The following is a 20,590-nucleotide window of genomic DNA, read 5'->3' as shown; positions in this document are numbered from 1 at the left end:
TCACAGCAACAAAACATCTAATAATAATTCATTTTAGAAAATTTGAGTATAGGATTGCAGTAAGAGAAGGTTTTAAAATTATGTATAATATTTTTACTTTCATATCTGTTCTAAAATAATGCAACATTGCAAATCAATCAATAATTAAAAGTGTAGAAATCCTTCAAAATAAGGCCTTGTCCTTGTCTTTTGATTTCCTTTTACTCTACATTTAATTTACGTTTTAGGAATTTCCGTTTAAAGATTTTTTACTGCTTATGTGAGATTTTATTTAATCTTCTTTTTTCATACATATTTGTTTTAATTGTTTTTAACAAATTTGTTTTACGTGCTTAAAACTTAAAATTTTTTTGTTTAAAAAATAATACATATTTAAAATCTGTAATAGCTATTTTCACGGTCACTTTAATGTTTTATTTTCCTGATTTTGAAGTAAAATGCATTAATTGTTTCACAGTGATTAGTCTTTGCTTGCATATTGCATAGCTTTATTTATAAAAATAAAAATCCTCGTGTTTAGTCATCCATTAAACAAAAAAACTGAGTTTACTGTTAGTTCAGATGCTTTCAGAGTAGAGAAGTTTGATGTCATCACTAATCTGATGACTAATATATAATTATTAGTGTGCGCCTAACAATGTTTATACAAAATTATCTTTTTTCATTTATTGCAGTGGGGACATTTTTTTTTTCTTTTTAAGTTATTAATCAATAATTAAAGAAACCTTATGTAGCAGGGAGGCCTTTTTGTAATTGGTTGGTTTAATGATTTTTAATTATTGCTTCTTCTTTTTTTTTTAAATATTTATTTGCGCCGGATGTATTTCTCTCAAGAAGGGCCCAGATAAATTAAAAAATTTGTTCAAGAAAACTTTCCTATTTTTCCATTGTGACTAAGTATAAAATTATTGCGTTAAATCTTTATAGGACTGAATTTATAATTGGCTAAAAAAATCGTCTTTAAACTGGAATTTCAGGTTTTAGTTTAGTTACCTTAACACAAAATTTAATTTGGTGTTGGTGGGATTTATATTTGAATAAGGACAAATCATTGGAGTCTTCTAAATGTAGTTTACATTGAATTGAAGCCGTCTCTTTGTTCTTGCTACATTTGATGTTTAATTCTTCTCAGATTGCTCAAAAAGTCTTTCAAAATTCCCTTAAAAATGTACCAAATAAAATATCTCCGTAAAATATCGCAAGTTGAGATAAAAACAAAAAAAAATCGATGGATTTTCGTACAAATTTTAGAAATCAAGTCATACATACACCTTAGTGTTTATATATCTTGAACTTTATTGAAATTTTTTGTTGAACTCTCTGTTTCTTTATTATAACTACAAAATTTTAAGTTCTGAGTAATTTATTATTATTTCTGTAATAAGTCTGAGAAAGAAATCGTAAAATTAAAGATCAAATATAAGGCCTAACTTTCGTGTTCTTGGCAGGAGAATTAAACAAACTTACATGAATTACAAATACTTTTTGTTTTATTAAAAAAGACAAATAAATTATTTGTACAAATTTTTGTTTGTTTTAATAAAACAAACTGGGTCATGTTTACACCTAATAGGTCTTTTTAATATATAAATTGTTTTAAATAATAAAACTTTGTTCATAGATTTTTGTCGTACAAATTAGGTTTATTCAATTTTAATAATTTGAGCATTATTACTCTTTAAACAATTTTAAAAAAAAATTATAATCATAAACTAAACTAGAAAAATAAGATCACATTTCAGTTTATATTCAAACTAACGGAATAATATAATTAATTCAAGCTTCATAAAAAATAAAAATAAAATAATCTAATTATTATTCTGCCTCATTTATTTCTGGGAAAACGTTCATAATTTGTTCCGAATAATCATATGTAAATACTTTTGGCGCAATAAATCCGCCCGAAAATTTAGTACCTTTATGATAAATTCCGGCACCAATTAAGGCAATTGGCGGCCGTGGAGCTACTAATTGAGTATCAATAAATGGTACTGCGGTTTGTGCAGCGTCTGCATTTACATCCGTACTTGTAAATTCAACATATTGATCATTTTTTGAATCAGGTTCATTTTCACCAATTGTACGTTTTGTTGGTACATCTGGTTTATTTAAATGTACTTTTGTTCTGTAAAGAAAATAGGTTATTGATTTCAAAATCGAAATATTTACGAATAAAAACAAAATATAAGCTTGCTTAAAATATTTTTACCTACCTTGGTTTTTCATAAGATCCATCTGTATTATCATTGCTAATCCAAATACTTTTCTCACCAGAATTTTTTAATTTACCACTAGTTATATTAAATTCAGAACCACGTATTTCAAGATTTAGATGTCCTCCAATCTTTCTAAATTTTATTCCTGAAAACAAAATTTATTTAAATAAAAAGCTCTACTGTGGCTGTGTCATGGACACGGCCGTGTTGTACGTGAATACGTTTACGAAACGAATTATATTTTTTTATAAAATATTTTTATTTATGTATTTAGGATGAAATCAAGGAAAGAAATAATTACTGTGTTACAATATAACTTTATTAATTATAGGTCTGTGATACGAAAAGTACGTCACAAATGGCATACAAGATACATCGAGGTTTCTGGTAAACGTTAAATCAATACAGGTATTACCTAACGTTGTTGGAGAAGTTTCAATATAAGACAAATTGAACTCGCTGAGCATGAATTCGGGCAATGAGCGGTTTTGAGAGACATCAACATTAAAGTCTCCAACTATCATAATTGGTGTAGTAAGATCAGGCTCGTAATCGGGTATAATTTTAGAGATGTTTTTGGAATATTTTAACAACGATCGTAACATAAAGAGTTTAATTTCTGCTAACGCTGTGCCCGGATGGATATATATACACACCCGAGTACGAATTTGAAGATGCCATTGGCCTTTTTCGTTTACTAGACAGACATCACCAGCTTTTGCGTCTTTCATTTCCAAATAAATTTCCGAAATGTCAATGTTATCTCTTATTACAATCAATGAAAGCTATTGATGTTGCGATATATGGCGACTCCACCGGCTTTGCGACTTTTACCATTCGATTGTTCTTGAGAAGCCCTTTCCAAACCGTATACGATCTATGTATTTGGTTTTGGCTTTTCGACGCGTAAAGGCCGACATTATATATTTTTGATAATATTTTCTTATTCTAACACCTTTATTTTATTCACTGTCACTATTTTACACTAATGTTTTATATACAATCGATAGATTGTGACGACAGCTGACGATTAAAACTTAAACGAACATTAAGTTGCTTTTCCGAGTCAAAAGTTATACTAATTGCAAATCTCGATATGCAGCAAAATTATCTCAAAATGGCGGCGATGCGTCACAGTCCTCGCTTACCGTAATGAATTCTTTGATCCTTTAGCTACCCAGTAGTCTAATTTAATTTTGGATGTAGACGATAGATTCGAAACTATAATGCCAAACTGTATCCCCCGATTTTGTTATCATTAGATTTTTTGGAATGCCACCATATGATTCAAATTTAAAGACGTATTCACGTCAAAATAATAGATATTTATGACGACAAAGTAGCGAAAAATTAATATTTTTAAATTATTAAATTTCTTACCAGTTAATAAATGATCATGTGGTAGGAAAAGGTCGTCTAAATCTACAGCTCTATGTTCCCACGTTAACATATGGTAGTCAATTCCAGCTGTCACGGTATCAATATTGTATTCATCAATTGGCCGCCAAGTTACAGATGTTGCATTTATTTCTCCATACTTCAGCAATTCACCTTCTTGAATTTGAATATGTATAACACCACTTGCTTTAATAAAACGTATTCCAGTTACAACCCTGTAAAAAATATAAATCATAATTAGCATCAATTTGGATTATACCATAAATTTCATTTCATTTTACTGAAATACTTACTTATTATTTTCTACATCGCTGGTTACAGCTCTTAAATTGAAAAAACGATTAGTTATTGGATCCTTTGAATCATCACAAAAGCAGAAACAGTATGAACAGTGCCAGAAAAGCCACCTCCACCATGAATCTACTTTCGTAACACCTCTTGAACATGCTTTTTTTTCACCTAAAACTCTACCATTTTCATATTCAATCCAATCGTATCTTCTTTTACCCCATCTTGGCTAAAAATGAAAGTGGGTTAAAAATGTACATCAATTTTTTTAAAGGATCATCTAAAAAATTTAATTGGTTTCCAATAATAATTATAATTGGACCGTTTATTTTGAAAGTGGTATAAGTCCATTTTCTGTTATTTCGAGAAAATTAAAGGTTAACATATCTGTTAATTATAAAATTTAGACAAATTATATGAAGTCTGGCAATGTTTCTACTGTTTTATCAATATGTAATTTGGTTATATAAATTTGTTTTAGGCGTATTTTACTAAACTGATGTATACTTTACGGGCTGCAATTAGACTTACACCACTTTCAAAATTAGGCAATTGTAAAAATCGTTTAATCGACACGACATAAAATAGAAGTAATATTTTTAATTTTTGACGCTAATTACATTGTTAAAATTACAAGATATTTATAGTATTTAATGTAAAATAACAGACTACTGATCGGCAACCATCTGCTAAGCCGCCTACCTCTGTCAATTGGACTTACACCACTTTCATAATCAATGATTATGCAATTTCATTTACCGACCAATTTTAAATTCTACAAAACATGGGAATTTTTGTAAGAAATTAAACACGGACTAGTTATACATAAAAAATTAAGCATGAATTAAGTGATATCTCATTTTTTTTTTTCAAAAAATGGACTTACACCACTTTCAAAATAAACGGTCTAATTAATAATAGGGCCTACCGCTTGACATATCCACATATCTGAATCAACAAAAGTACATCCTACAACATTTCCCTTACATCCTGGTTGTTTTGAACAAAATTGATTTTTAAAACAACTATGTTGTTTAGTGTATTGATAAAATCCACAATTTTCTCTACATGTGTTCTCAGAATTTAAGTCAACTTCATTAATTATGAAACCCTGGAAAAAGAAATAAATAATATAAATAAAAGATTATAAATAATTAAATTGTTTTATATGATCATCGAAAAACTGTTTTATTTCATTATTCTTTTTTCAAAGGCAAGCATTTTATCTCCTATTTTTTCTGTAACAATTTGCAAAATAGTATAGTTAAGTGAAAGTGAATTTCATTTTTAAGTTTTAAAAGAAAAACAAATTACCTGTAAAAATCTTGTAATTTGAGTATAAGTTTCTCCTTCTACATGTTCTTTTGGATCACATTTCCATAGATCATTTTTAGCATGTAACATTGTTGATCTAACTATGACAGCTTGCTGTTGTAGTCTTTCCAAATAAGTTTGACGCATAAGGTTTGATTCTAATGAAAAATTACCTTAAAAAAACAAAATAATACTTTATTTAGAATAAATAGAAAATGGCAATAAAAAAAAAATATTTGTATGAATACCTTTGTTGTACGTTCTGAGTAGCATCCAGGAAAATTGTATCATTGTATACGCTTTCAGTTGGGCCATTTGTATTATGGTGTACATGTTAAAGAGTAATTGATTTGTTGATTGTGATAGTTCACATAGTTGTTCATTGGAGGACTGCGGGGACAAATGGAAATCGTAATTTTAAAAGTAAACGAACTCAAATGTTTCATTTGCGATTAAGAAAATCATATCATAATATTAGAGAAATATATTATTTGAAGTTTAAAAATAAATTTAAACATTACCTGTCTCACACTATCAAAAATAGATTTCTCAGTATCACCATTAACGAATACCATATCATGTATTATTTCAAATGATTTCAAAGCGGTATGTCTCTTATTATCACTAATAATATCATGTGCTAAATCTTCCCATGATTTAGCAAAAATTAGTGGATCAGGTCTTGCTTGTAGTTTACGAAATGTTGAATATAATCTATTTATATTATTAATTTCTTCCTCCATTATTGGCCATGACCATATTGAGTTAAGTATGTTCACAGGTACAATTGGCGCAGTAAAATTATCCAATTGATCACATAATGCTTTGAATTCTGTAATTAATTCACCATCTAGCCCATTGTTCTTTTGTGCTAGATACTGCCATTCAGCATGGCCGGTTTCATCCCATAGTTCAGTAATTTTATCCAATATATAAGTTCTCAAAGTATCAATTGCACATAAATTTTGTGATTTCTTCTCACCAAATGTTATTCCAAGAAGTAGCAGTAAAAATATAGGAATCTTCATATTTATGTTTGGACCAACCGCTGTGGTCTAAACTCTGTGCAAAAAAAACGCCCTTTTCTTTTTAATAAAAATTAATTTATAAGATTATAACCTTCAGCATATAAGATCAGTAAAAAAATAAAAATAACTAAGTTCTTTTTTATTGAATAATTAAAAGAAATCAATTTCTATTACAGTTTCCAATGGCAATCGATGTTTTCGATTAAATAAATTAGTGTGATTGATTTTCAGCAATAAAATAATAATTACTAATTCTTTATGCGATAAAAAGTTACTCAAACAATATTTCAAAATATTCCACCAAAGAATTTCTTGTTTTAATTTAAAATATCAAAGTAAACGCATTTTTGATTATTTACGTTCTTAAGGTTATTAAAATAAAAAAAACTAATTCGCAGTAGATAGTTTTGCAAGATCAGATCAAACACCGTGGCGAAATCAGTGATTACAAGGACTTTCCTGTTCTTTGTAATTATTTATTAAAAATAACTAAAATATTTTGCTTTTATGTAATGATACGTACAACAGCTTTCTTTTAATGCAATAACAGTTATTTCTATTATTTGTTAATTTATGATGGTAAATTATATAGTAACATTGAATATTAAGCAAAATTTAAAATGGCAACTACATTTTAGCATTAACCTTATATTGTTGAAGGATGAATATTATAAATTGAATTAGATTCACCTGGGATATTGTTTTTAAAAGGGCTTAATTTATGATGGAATATACTGCAACCTTCCCGACACATATATAGCACTTTTACAACAAGAACAACTGGTTAGTTCAATCTTCTTTCTTATGGAAGGGAGACAAAAATAGCTCCCCACTCCTGTGTTCTACGTCACACTACGATTGTTCTCCAGTCACAACATAGTTTAAGCGAGGGTTGTCCATTTAGTTGGTTGTTTTTATTTTTTTTATTAGTATGGCTTATCTGTTTTTATTTAAACTGAGAAGTATTAACCTTAACTAAGATATCTCAACTAGCATTTTTAAACTTTGCCAACATTCTGAAAATATCTATGATCTCTTTGTCAATTTTGTTAGAAATAAACGCCTCATTTATTCAATTGTAATTATTTTTTCTTGTTCTGCATCTTCTTTGTAATGTTGTAAGTCATAGTATTCATTTTTTTTGAGAAATATGACTCATCTTTTCGTTGGTAAGTGTGGGTAAGCTTCTTTTTTATGTTACGCAGTTCATAGTTCCTGTTCTTCGTAAAAGTATAACTAATTAAATACATAATATAATTTAGCTTATACTTTTCTTGCGAGCAATAACTTTCAAATTTGGTATTTTTACAGGATTCAGAGGCCATCACAAATAATGTGTCCATGTTATTTTCGAATTATGTCTTATACTAATTTCTCCGCCTTGTTCATTGCGATTTGCAGATTACCTATTGATTTAAATCTGGAACTTTACTGTGGTCTCCCGAATAAAAAAAAAAAAAAAGGGTTTATTGTCACTGCTCTCTCTCAACTGTCCACTTATACTAAACCCAGGGAAAGAAAGTGATAAGAGTGAATGGAACTCAAAAACAAAAAACGAGCAAGCGCGTACATTTGGTATTTTGATAAAAATTTATATATCGATATTGATATATTGAACTAGCTTTTAAAGTGTTTTTCAAAAAACATTTTCTTTAAACACAAGATGATTCATGCATGGTGATCCATGTAAAAAAATTCCGAGTGGAAGGGTTCTAATGAAAGTTAGTATAAAAAAAAAATATTATTTTTGATCGAAGGCAGAAAGTTTTTTATGAAATTTATATGTTTGTCGTGTACTCATATTATTTTCCTCATTAGAAAAATATGATAATTGTAATCTAAAAGATAACTATAAGTATTTAATTAAAAGTAGCTTCAGTTTGATCACATCACTATAAACATCAGTCTAGTAAAATCTCGTTTTTGTATTAGTTACATAGATTTAAATGTTATCAAGTAGTTTTTCTTTCATGGGTAACTAACAGCTAACTAGTTTAAAAGAATAGTTTAAATTGGACGGAAGTTGTAATCTGTGGAGGGATGAGTCACTACTTACAATTCAGATTTTGTTTTTTATTTATTTTAGAATAGAAATTCGTTCAAGTTGTTTTATATATATGTTAAACTGATTTAACGTATTTAATTAAGGACATTTTACTTCCGATTAATTTTAATATGATCTTGGAAAATAGTTCTTGACAAATTTAATTTTTTAGATAACTATTTTTAAATAAAGATTAATGTTTTTGTTTACTTACCCTGGCATACTCATTCAAATGAATGAAGATACCCTCCATCCTTCTAAAACTACTTGTTTCGCTTCCTTCAACATATTCATTGAGCTTTTCCATTCTCATTCGTACGGATCTATCATCATGTGATGTAATTACTTGTGCAAAATCCTCTAATGTATGTCTTTCTACATTATATCGGTGAGTAACTTCACCTTTTAACGTACGATCTAAGCCGTTATTCATATAACCTTAAACAATGTTTAGGTTTAGTAATTTTCTTATTTTATCTAGTAAAGAATTTACATAGTATACATTTTTGGGCACTTACGTTTAAAAAGTTTATCCATTCTGTTGATAAAATCTATATCATCTAATAGTGGTACGATTTGTAAATGATTTAATATTCTATTAGGTTGTGCTACTATTGCCTTTAATGTGGTTTCTTGTATGTATCTTATTTTATCTTCAATATCAGCTAATTTTGTATTAATTTCTGAAACTTTTGACATCAACATTCTTTCTTCTTTATTTGTAAAAAATGCTGGCGCGTTTGGTACTTCAAATCTTGGTTCTACAAATTCCCAAAATTTATACAATCCTTCAGCAACAATCTGAGACATTTTTAATATATCAATAACAAAAACACATTTTCCCGGCGTTGAAAAACATAAAATTGTCAATATTATTGAATACTTTAGGAACATTTTGTGTTTTTTTTTATAAAACAACACACGAAATTTTTAATGTTACATTCAGTAGATAAAAAATAAATAAAACACTTAATTATTAAAATAATTCGGAGCGTCAGTACACACTAGGCATGTTCACTGAAGGAAGGTTATTTTGAAACTAATCATTAAAATTCCCACTTTAACTGTGTGTGAGATAAGTCCCCCTTTGATCTTCGATGAGCGTGCAGGCATCAGCAAGTTTATCGCTTAGGGTCTTTTTCCCCTTCTATCCTTTTTTAATTTTAATTTTAGCAGCTTCTCAAATTCTTTCTAATAAATAGAATATGTTGCTCGATGTAATTTATTTTTCACATCACCTTAGCGAGTTTATATAGTAAATAAGTATACGTTTTGTGATTGTTTTTTTTTCTATCAGGCTTTGGATAACATAAATGTATACCTGCTGATTTTGTTTCTTATTATATCTAAATAATAGTCATCACAGTGAGGTTTTGAAATTAAAAAAATGAAATATTTTTTTGTAGGTAATCATTTGTTTACACTTTAATCTGGTTTCTAAGTAACTTCAGAGCCTCCTCAGTCCTGATTTCCAGCAGAACGAGAAATAAGCTTTTCTCTATGTTTGAATCTTGGAATATCCCTCTTTCGGTGTAGAATTGAGAAGATGATCCCTTATTGGCAAGGCTGATCAGTAACTTCGTTACCTCTGATGCCTGGCAGACCAGGCAACCACTTTTTGCAGTGAAAAAGCTCTGGAAATCCTTGAATAGAAGAAAGAGATAGTTTTACATACTGCTAGCGCTATTAGCGCATCCTCTGTACATGAAATTGAGAATCTCCATATCATATCAAGATTTTCCGAGCATCTCTTGCAAACATTTCAGCCTGAATACGAGTAGCTAAAAAGCTAAAAGCAATCTGAATCCTTTTGGTTGGTGAATGACTCTTGATTCATTCAGTCCTTGGTTTCATGGTCACTTAAAAAAAGTGTTTAAAAGTGTAAACGTTGCTCTTTAGCTTTTGCATTCCGTCTACTCATAAATACCGCATGTTTTTTGCTTTGAATTAAAACAAAAATAAGGAAGGTTTCTAGTTCGCTTCCCTGGTAGCCTATAAAACCAACCAACATTAGTAAAAAACCAAGTAATATTTAGACAACGTTGGAAGTTTCAAGTATATGAAACCTTGAGAATTATAGTAATAAAAGTCATTTGTGTTTGCTGCAGATTTATTGTGCATTATCTTGTGCACTTTATAGTATCAGGACAAAAACGTTCTACACACAACATAACTATAGTTCAAAATAATGATTTATAATGATTTAATAATGATTTATTGTAGACTTTAGATTAGATATCTAAATTATTACGTTTCGTATTTATGAAAACTTGCTAATTAACGAAGTAATGAATAACAAATAAGGTCATTTATCTGTTGCTGCTGTGTCATCAGAAATGCAAGCAATACACACTCTCATATCAGAAGTTAATTTTTTGTAATTAATAATATATTTTTTTGCTAATTATTTGTTTAATAATAAATCTTACGAGGATTTGAAGATTATAATGTTGAATCATTTTCAAATTTGAGTGACTGTTGAATTGATTTTATTCAACAGCTAAATAATAAATTTAATATAAAATTTATCATTAATTTAGTAAGTATTATTTTAAGGTAACTTGTTCATGGATTACCCCGAACTTTGAACCTATTTCAGGTTTGTCTCTCACGGGGAAATACGTTGACTTTCACTTAATTACGTTAATTTTAGTGTAAGTTTATTTTCCAATATTGAAAATAAATTCCAAATTATTAAAATTAGAATGATACAAAACAAAGACATTGTCTTTTGGAATTACACGATTTTTGTTTTTTGAAAATAACTTTAAACATTTAGTTTCCAATAGGTACTCCGTAAAAAATTTCTAAAAATGCTTCCATTTTTTATTGATTGCTTCTTACTGTTGTAAGAACTTTAAAGATATTTATACATTTTTTATACATTTCTTGGAGATGCGGATATGTGCATTTTTAGATAAATGCTTCTGACACTTAGATTCGAAGCTTTAATTCAAAAAAATACATCTTCATTGGTTTCCCCAAATTTTCAACATTTTTAAAAAAGTGGTTAAAAATTATACCATCGTTTAAAGAAACTTAGGCTTTTAAGTAAATCCAAATGATGGAATACCATCTCATTTTTTTTCTGGTAGTAATTTTTTGAAAAAAATAGTTTTAGAATATTTTAAATTTCTATATTTTCATATATTAATGTGATTTTTTTTTTTTTTTGGTATTTTTATTACTTTTAATTTTTCAGGTTGCTTTTTATGAAATTCTCAATGGCCTTTGGGTAAGAAATGGTTTACAAATTAAGGGTCAAGCTATGACATATATACAGTGTAATTTTTGTAACTCAATGGTGGACGCTGATCTATATCTGTTACAAGTTTGCGCAACAATGCTCCCAGCTCAAGTATTCATTCTTAGTGTCTTGCAAAGGTATGTTTTGTATTTTCTTAATTACTTGAATTCAAGCTAATATACGAGTAGTTATTGAAAGATGGCAGTTTTTTTTTTTTTTTTTTTTTTTTTTTTTTTTTTTTTTTTTTTTTTTTTTTTTTTTTTTTTTTTGGCGCATCAACAGCTGAGGTTATTAGCGCCCGGAGCTTTTTCCAGTGCACTGCCGGCCTCCGGACAGTGTTCTCTCGTTACAGACAACACTGTCCATCACCGGACAGTGAGCTGTAAGAAGCTCCTAGGAAGAGAAAATCTAAGGGTCAGCTGCTGGATTCGAACCCGGGACCTCCGCGTGGGAGTCCAGTATGCTAACCACATAGCTAATCCCTTCCCTCAAGATGGCAGTTGTAGCTAAAGTACTTTAAACAGTAAAAGATCAGTAATAGATAAATAAGTTGTATTTAAAGTACAACTCCAATTTTAAAACATTAATGAAGATAATGAAATAAGTAGACAGGAACAAAATTCTTCTCTAATTTCCAGGCCTATTTATTAAGTCATTCAGATGAACCTAAATTTCATCCCTAGTGTGATTTACAGAAATTCGTCACACGGAAATATGACGTAAGAAATATAAAGTCTCTGGTTCCGTCACATTTCATAATGAACAAAAAATATTTGTTCAAGTTTTGTGTGATATAAGGCATCTCCTTTCTACCATTAACGAATCTGGTTAAAGAATTTCAAAAGAAAGAATTTTTCAGTTCCCTTTTGAAAAAGCTTTTATTTTTTTAAGAGAATCTTCTACCAAAAAGATGCACTGGAGTACTGTTTACTGGAGTAAACAGTACTGAGTGGCAGGCAAAATTGTATAAATTTACAATTCTCAATTGCATTTTCTCGTACAAGAACTAGGTACCTCTGAAGTGCCTATATCTTGCGAGAAGCTTTCATTCAGCAGGGAATATGGTAAATCAGGTTCTACTAACCCAGGTCCTTTCGAAAGACCATGGATGAAGACCACAGATTTTTTTATGACCCTTTGCTCAGTTCACGCGTTGTTTGTTCCGTTTCAACGTTTTTGTTCACTTTATTTAATGCTCGTCTACATTTGTGATTATTGTCACCCCCTTGACCTTTCAATGCATTGCCAAACCCCGGGCATGTTTTTTTTTTATGTTGTAGATCATTTCTCTCTGTTGCAAAAAATAAATAAGCTTTGAGCTTTTCTAAATAGAAAACTAAACTTTAGCGTTGCCTTAACGAACCTGGTAACTGAGTTACTCCACTTTGTGTATTTTAGTGGTGTACTTGGTTTGGGAGATTTTTTTATTTCTTCTACGTCATCATACTGTCGCAACACGTATTAGTTAAAAGTTAAAAGCTTACTGAGATTGAATTGAGTTGCCCATTATTTAAGGAAATAACCTTTCATATCATAATTATCTTATAATTTTATATTTTAACTAGATAGAAAATTCAGTTACATTATCACAGAATTTGACGCAGTTGTTAAGATTATCAATTTGTATGAATCATTTTTAGTTAATAGTATCAGAAATGAACTGATCTTGTTTTGCCATTTTTCATTGCTACATATCACGTGAATTATCTTTTATAATTTTTTGTTCTTTTGTTTGATAAAAGTACATTAAACGTTATACTACTTCATTTTACACAAGAATAAATCAAAGAGAAATAAATTGAAATTTAAACAAAGATAGTTTTTCCTTAAGTCTTATTCACTATTTTTAAATTTTAATTTTATTATTATTATTATTTGTATAGCATTGCAATAACATTTTATTTGTTTTGATTGTCCTTTAGATTCCATGTAATGGATTGGCTAAGTTTTTGTGGACATGTTGGTGGCGGGTCAATGCCTGACACCGACTCTGATACTCCCATGCTTGAAAGTTGTTTAACTTTTCTAGCATCGATCATCAGTCTTAGAACAAATTTAGGTAGGAATAAAAAGAAAAGTTCTTGAATTTTAAATCTGAATTTTTATTTATATTTTAAACCTAGGTTAATAAATTTAATGAATGTTTCTAAAAGTAGTAATGAGAATTTGCTGTTCCGGTACTGCTGCCTTCGGCACTTTCCTTATAAGGTGCACAGTAGGCCGGCCACATTAAACTGAAAATTGGCTTTTTTTTTTTTTTTTACATCGCATTAATTGGATTGCTTTTAAAAGAAAACCAGGACAGATATACTTGCTTTTAAAAGAAAACCGGGACAGGTATTCTTGCTTTTAAAAGAAAACCGGGACAAATATCTCCAGACAACATGAAAAACAATATAATTATATATATATATATAAAGATTTCCACACTCTCCCTCGTCGATTAGAGCGATGAAATAAGAGGGGATGTATGAAGACACCCATGCATACCTAAACTCCACACTACCCTTGTTGTACTAGGTATTTTGATTGGAAGCTATAGGGTTGCACATGTCATCCCAGCTCAAGTGGCGTTAGGAAAGAGAAGAGAAAATTGATTGTGGGCCCTAACTAATGACAAAGACAGTCAATGCGCTCAAAAACCTGATGTGAAGGTTTTCTTATCTATTTACTTGTAAAACGAACAGTGGTGAATCAATTTTATGAATTAATGTTATCAGATATAAGATTTTCTACTGTTAATAATTTATTATTTATTAATATAATTCTTTGATTACTACATATTTCATGTTATCTATTTTTAGGAGCCAATCAGACTCGGCTTTCACAATTGGAAATGGTGACACTATTGTGTATGGGAGATAAAACTCACAGTCAACTAATGGAACTTATGCCAGAACGATGTGGAACTGTACAGAGTAAAGATTTTGAGGCTGCACTTGCTGAGGTTGGTTACAAAAAAACATTAAAAAGATAAAAGCAAATTTTACTTAATTGTTTTATTTTGTGGTAAAGCTCGATGATCACAACTAGGCAGCATGACTAGTTGTTCGACAGTTCAAAAGTTCCTTGTTGAAATACACAAGAAGGACTGAAAACCAAATTAAAATTACTAAGAAGATATTTTGTGCCTCCTTTAAAATATATTGTTACGATAATAAAATTTGTAATCAGCTGTATATTGAACCGTGGATGAAGAGATGTATAAAATGTCAAAATTCTTTTTTGTGTATAAGCTGGGATAACAACTAGCAGAAGCTATCTCAACCTTCTTAAGGGTTTAAAATGGATCATCGACATTTTAAAAATCATTTCCTTTTATTATACAGGTTGCTGAATATAGGGCACCAAATTTAGAAGCAAGTGGTAATATGCAACAAGGAATGTATGTTCCAAAGGGCCATGTTTGGGAAGAATTATATGATCCGATCCATGTACTTTTGAGAGCCGTCCATCGAAGAGAATTTCAAAACTCCATGGATAGATTCAACGAATAGTTAGTTTTACTTTAATTTATTATTATTATTTTATGATATAAGGCGCGTCAACATCTAAGGTTATTGGCGCCCGGAGCTTTTTTCAGTGCACTGCCGGCCTCCGGACAGTGTTCTCTCGTTACAGACAACACTGTCCATCACCGGACAGTGAGCTGTAAGAAGCTCCTAGGAAGAGAAAATCTAAGGGTCAGCTGCTGGATTCGAACCCGGGACCTCCGCGTGGGAGTCCAGTATGCTAAACTCATAGCTAATCCCTTCCTTATTATTACTATTATTATTATTACGACTATTATTATATAAGTAAGAAAAATTAGTTATTTAAAATGCAATGTAAACTTTTGACTGTAGCAAAAGTTGCTAATTTGATTAAGAACATGCTTATTTGCATGTTCTGGTTAATTAGCATAATACTTGAGGATTCTATTTTTAATTTTTTCACTTCTACATCATGAAGTCTAATTAAACATAAGTAATTAAGACTAGCTGAAGTTTAGTTGAAAAAAAAAATCATGCCACTCTATTAAGCTAGCAACAATAAATACAAATAGTAAAAAGTGTATGATACAATAGCTCGTCAATGTAAATTAATAATAATTAATTTAGTAACAGTAAGTGTAACATGAATTTCAGCCAGACACGAACACTTAAGTAATTAATTTTAGTTTCAAGTGTTAATCTATTTTTTAGTATTCAAAAGAATTCATTTAAATTGTAGAAGCTATTTTCAATTAATGATTCAAAATTATAAACAGTTTAAATTAATAAAAAGTGTAATTTCTTTGCGACTGCTAAGTACAAAATTAACAACTCTTGAAAAGTGGCCCTTTTAGAAGTGGCTTTTTTAAACTTATGTTGGAGTTTTTCCTTTTCGGAGTGTATGTATTAGTAAGCGTTTAATGTATCTTAAACTATAGAATTGGCACTGCGTTCCATAATAATAAGTTTTTATTGATTGAAAAGTCACAAGCTTCAATAAGACGAGTGATAATTTATCTTATTATTAAAAGAAGGAGGTTACTATTTCTAATATTCATTTCCTTTTTAGTTTCTACATCTAAATTTAATTCTCCAATTACCCGCCTTTTGTTAGTTGATTTTAAGCTTAAATTTTCTTTTAATATGTGAAAAGGCTTTGATAGCATTGCTTCAGTTCTACAAAATAGTAATTTTAGCATCAACACGTCTTCTACGAAGCCCGAAAAAGCAAACATAAAATCAGATTGGTGCTTCGCATTTTACTATAAATGTTTAGTTCACTTTTAACTGTTTACTATTGTAGAACTCGCAGGTTGTTAGTTTGGGAATGATTGAGTGAGATAGTTATGTTTCTATAAAGTTAAGGTGGACCTGTTTATATTGCCTACGATTTAGCAGATCATTTTCTGGAAAGTCAAACACAATCATTCAAATATCTATAATAACGTTTTACTTATGAATATTTTTTGTCAAATCATTCCAAATTTTAAATGTTTACTAATGAATTGCTTTTATTTCTTACAGTGTAAATCAAACTGGTAGGATGCGTAGTGGATCTAGCGCTTGGCCACCTTATCGTGAACCCGCAAAATGTCATGAAGCTTATTCAGATCCTAGAAAAATTCTAAAATCAAGAGTGTTTCATGCTCTCGTTTGGTTGGTATTATATAAGGCTGTTACCCAACATACAGTATCTGAACATGTAGTATCTTTAGTAATCTATCTACTAGAGATGGCGGTAGCTGTCACAGATCCTACAGATCAGCCCACACAGGTAAGTAGATTAATAAAATGCTTAATTTCAAGTGTTTTTTTTTTTAAATAAAATTATGGGGCGAATATTTGATAAATAATATTTCTACAATTACGTAAATTAGGTGTGCACTGTTAAGCAGACATCAGACAGAAATGTTAACGATGGCGATCTAGAAAATTGGTTTGAATCTGATTGGTTGAGCAATAATTTAAGAACAACCATTGGCTCTATTACACTGCCGGCCCAACCAGATGTTCTGTTCGATACTGACAGTAAGTACCATAGAAATGGAAATACAAATTTAAAATTGTAAAATTACTTAGGATTCAAAAACTAATGTTGGTGATTTATTACTGGACGCTTCAGTTTAATGAATTCGGGTATTGCATCAGTATTAATTTTATAAAGTCTTGCATTCGAAAAAAGTCGTTTACCTAAAAAAAATCTGCCCAACCCTTGAAAGAAATACAGATAAAACATAAATTGCCGGTGAGGGTCGATACATTGAGACGATTCTGAGCTATTGAGGCGCCTTAAAAAAACGAAAGCACCAAGGTATTCTTGTTGCGTTTTTTCATTTGTACTAGTATATTTTTCCCTAGCTAACCACTTGATAACATATCGTACTCGCTGAAATTGAAGCTATTATCATTTCACAAGTATTCACCTTAAAAAATGGAGAGTAGATTAATGTTATGAGAGCTTGGTAATGGATTTCTCGACATAAATTTTGTGAATACTTACTAACATAAAACGGTCTAAGTAAGTACATCAGAACAGGCCATCATAACCAGCTTCTTTCTTCATAATGGTCAATTTCTATCTTGCGTTAAAAATAACTCTAATAAAAAATTCATATTTAGAAGTTATTCATTCCAGTTCCTTTGGTAAAAATTTGTGATAATTATTGATTTGGCTACAGGCGAATTGCGAACTTAGTAGCTAATGTTGAGCCGCTAAATTATTTTTTTTTTGTTCTAGTTTTAAATGTTTTTAATACGTAGTTCTTACATGATAATTCGAAAAGGGTAAAAGTACCCATAGTAATCTTAATTTTCTAAATTTTCCAAAATTTCCCTAGGTGATGACGAGTGGGAGGAGGAAGTGGAAGCTAGCCTTGTGTTCGGAGGAACTGTTGAAGTGGATGATCCACTTTCATTAGACTCGCATCTTATGCCAACACTTGGGCCTGACTTCTCTTCAACCCCTGCCATTGGTAAGTCATCTATTCAATCCATGTGCTCTCATAGCTAAGTTATTTATACAATAATTTAAATAATATCAATTTTTTTTTAACATTTACTTTTGTTTCTCTTAACATTGGGTTGAAATTAGATAGAAATTCTTCAATTCCACAACTGATTTTTTATTCACCCTTTCATTTGTTGTAATAAAATATTTAGATTTATCTGACGAACACAGAAATCAGTAGAGTTGATTACATTTCCCTTAGGAGATATAAGCTGTTATTTTTGAAAGTGGTATAAGTCCAATTTAAAAAAAAATGAGTTAATGCTAATTTCAGTAAGATATAGACACATTCTTTCCATATTTATTATCATACATTCAATGGAGTACGATTTTTTTTATAAAGTCAACAAAAGAATTTTGACTGTAAAATATTATCACAAAAATTTTTTTTTTGAAAGTGGAATAAGTCCATTTCTAATAATTATAATTAAAACAACTTTCTTATTGCAATTATTTTTGATTATTGCTACTTCAGTGTACGCTGCTCGTTAGCAGATATTATGCTAACTGTAAAAGAAAAATAAGTTTAAAGTATCTTTTTTTTTGCTCTAAAGATCTTAACGAAGTAATTTTCATTTTAATATTTTCAATATAACTGAAATTAAAAATAAATGAACTTGGTTATTCGTGTATTTAAATGGTCTTCATTTTAATTATTACTTTTTACATAAAAACCCATTTCAGTGAAGCTAATGTCTATAAAAATGTGGACTTATATTTACTCCTGTTTTTATTTCTTGTAATATGTTATTTTTGAAAGTGGTATAAGTCCATTTGGAGCTAAAAAGAAAATCGTTAATTTAGTTAAGAATTGTAATAATTATTATTTCATAATAAAATTTAAGAGGTGTATAGTGTTAATAACATCACTTGAATAGATGAAGGTTTACGAATATTTTTAAATTAATTCAAATGCAAAACCTTATAAATATCTCGATACATGGAAAAATGGACTTTATACCACTATAAAAAATAACAGCTCGTATAAACTATTTAAAATTTAAGATACTTGGGCTTTTGATTTTATTTTCTTTGATAAAACAATTCTTTAATTTAATTTCATTAATTACTTCTGAGTTTCTGTTATTATAAGTTAGAATTGCAACATTACAACAAATGTTCAGGTCCAGCTGAGAAGTTATTCCCTGTTTTCGAGTAAATAGATAATGAAAAGTGTTATTGGTGTCATTCAGCTTGAATATCTTGTTGCGTAAAATAGTTAGTTGTCTTTGTTTAAGTGATAATAGCCAAAGTAAACCTTTATTTATTTTTTTTTTTGGAGTCATTATGTTCTGATATTTCAATGCATTTTTTTACGTTCATTGCTTATTTTTCTTCACAGAAGGAGTAGAAAGTCTGTCTGCATTGCCACCAGCTGCACAACCATTGGCAGTTTTAGCTGGTAATGAGATGGTTTCAGCGGATGCATTTCTTAGTCCTGGCCCAAGTGCTAACATAGTTACAGAACATGTATCTACACAACAGACACCAGCACTTCCGCCATCATCTCCGTCCACATCAAACTCTAATAATACCAATTCTGCAGCAAATAGTGGTGGTCAAATAGTCCTTGCTCCACCTCCACATCATAGAAAATTATTTCCTAAAAGAAGGCATAACACAACATCGGTAAGTTGATAAATAAATTGAATAGCTCTTTTAATTGTTAATGTATGTTTTCCTTACTTCATGTGACGTAATTTGAAAACCTTACTTTAGGTTATGATTCACTAACCTTAATTAATTTTTGGTTTGAAAAATAGATTCTTTATTTGTTTGGACGCCTTTATATTTTATAAATTTACATTTTAGTGTGATATGGTTACACCATACATATTTGTTTAAAGCATAGGTTATCTTAATATATGTAGATATCTTACATTTTTTTGATTTTAAGGAATTTTATTTATTTTTTTCAGGGAACTAGCACTTATCCAGTAGAACTACCGTCCCCAGAAACAACAATAGAAGCTAACGAAAGTATTATATCATTGTTGCTAAAACTACATTCTCATCTAGCTGGTATGCCTGATTCTTTTAATCCAGATTCACCTGTACCAGATCCTAAATGTAGAATAGGTGATGGCCCTTATTTTGTTGGGAACGTCCTACATAGAATTATGGCTTTGGATGCATTAGCCAGGTGAGTGAATCAATTTTTAAAAAAATATTGTATTTTTATTATTTCAGTTATTTTTTTAATCTAAATATTTTTTATTTTACTTTAGGGAAAATGTGATAGCAACTAGAGAACGACTTTGGCCTAGGCATCCTGAGGAAGGTGAAGAAGAAAGAAGACAACGAGAAGAAATGGAAAGAACTGAAAGGAGAAGGAGAGCCAAAGAAAGGCAACAAAAATTAATGGAGGAATTCGCATCTCGGCAGAAACAGTTCATGGAAAGAGCCATGGAAACTGGTAAGTAATTAATGTTGAATTCATAGCTCTTAAATAACAATTAAAAAAAGCGAGGCCCGTAGAAACAAAACGTACTATTTATAGTAATGGATAATAATAATTTAAAAAAAAAAAAAATCAAAAACACATATATTGAGGAATATAATAATAATAAGAAGA

General features: G+C 29.7%; 2 protein-coding genes across 5 annotated transcripts in view; one reads left to right on the top strand and one right to left on the bottom strand.

Moving 5' to 3' along the window:
- Ubr3 (Ubr3 ubiquitin ligase) overlaps positions 1 to 20,590 on the top strand; it is a 55,006-nt gene that overhangs the window by 24,286 nt on the left and 10,130 nt on the right. Inside the window, exons 11-20 of one of the 2 annotated variants that reach the window (XM_074114671.1) lie at positions 11,491 to 11,672; positions 13,458 to 13,594; positions 14,340 to 14,482; positions 14,865 to 15,031; positions 16,533 to 16,782; positions 16,886 to 17,036; positions 17,846 to 17,980; positions 19,358 to 19,644; positions 19,935 to 20,158; positions 20,244 to 20,431. In XM_074114671.1, coding sequence (XP_073970772.1) covers positions 11,491 to 11,672; positions 13,458 to 13,594; positions 14,340 to 14,482; positions 14,865 to 15,031; positions 16,533 to 16,782; positions 16,886 to 17,036; positions 17,846 to 17,980; positions 19,358 to 19,644; positions 19,935 to 20,158; positions 20,244 to 20,431 — 1,864 coding nt within the window. The remainder of the gene's footprint in view (positions 1 to 11,490; positions 11,673 to 13,457; positions 13,595 to 14,339; positions 14,483 to 14,864; positions 15,032 to 16,532; positions 16,783 to 16,885; positions 17,037 to 17,845; positions 17,981 to 19,357; positions 19,645 to 19,934; positions 20,159 to 20,243; positions 20,432 to 20,590) is intronic. The other variant, XM_074114672.1, reaches the window with a different exon arrangement.
- orion (chemokine-like protein orion) lies at positions 1,469 to 9,332 on the bottom strand. Of its 3 annotated transcripts, none has more exons than XM_074114692.1 (9): positions 8,807 to 9,332; positions 8,503 to 8,726; positions 5,465 to 5,606; positions 5,217 to 5,389; positions 4,831 to 5,013; positions 3,908 to 4,131; positions 3,597 to 3,829; positions 2,214 to 2,361; positions 1,469 to 2,125 (listed from the first exon to the last, which is right to left on the bottom strand). In XM_074114692.1, the coding sequence occupies exons 1-9, from the start codon at positions 9,180 to 9,182 to the stop codon at positions 1,816 to 1,818; spliced, it is 2,013 nt and encodes a 670-aa protein (XP_073970793.1). In that variant the 5' UTR covers positions 9,183 to 9,332; the 3' UTR covers positions 1,469 to 1,815. The 3 variants fall into 3 exon arrangements, with proteins under 3 accessions (XP_073970793.1, XP_073970794.1, XP_073970795.1); XM_074114693.1 differs by lacking the exons at positions 8,503 to 8,726; positions 8,807 to 9,332 and adding exons at positions 5,738 to 6,278; positions 6,935 to 7,086; XM_074114694.1 differs by lacking the exons at positions 8,503 to 8,726; positions 8,807 to 9,332 and adding exons at positions 5,738 to 6,278; positions 6,890 to 7,075.

The sequence above is a fragment of the Rhodnius prolixus genome, unplaced genomic scaffold (assembly GCF_049639745.1).
Source record: "Rhodnius prolixus isolate KJV_2025 unplaced genomic scaffold, Rpr scaffold_7, whole genome shotgun sequence".
NCBI lineage: Eukaryota > Metazoa > Arthropoda > Insecta > Hemiptera > Reduviidae > Rhodnius > Rhodnius prolixus.
Note: the sequence above shows the minus strand (reverse complement) of the source record. Positions and strands in the feature narration are given on the sequence as shown.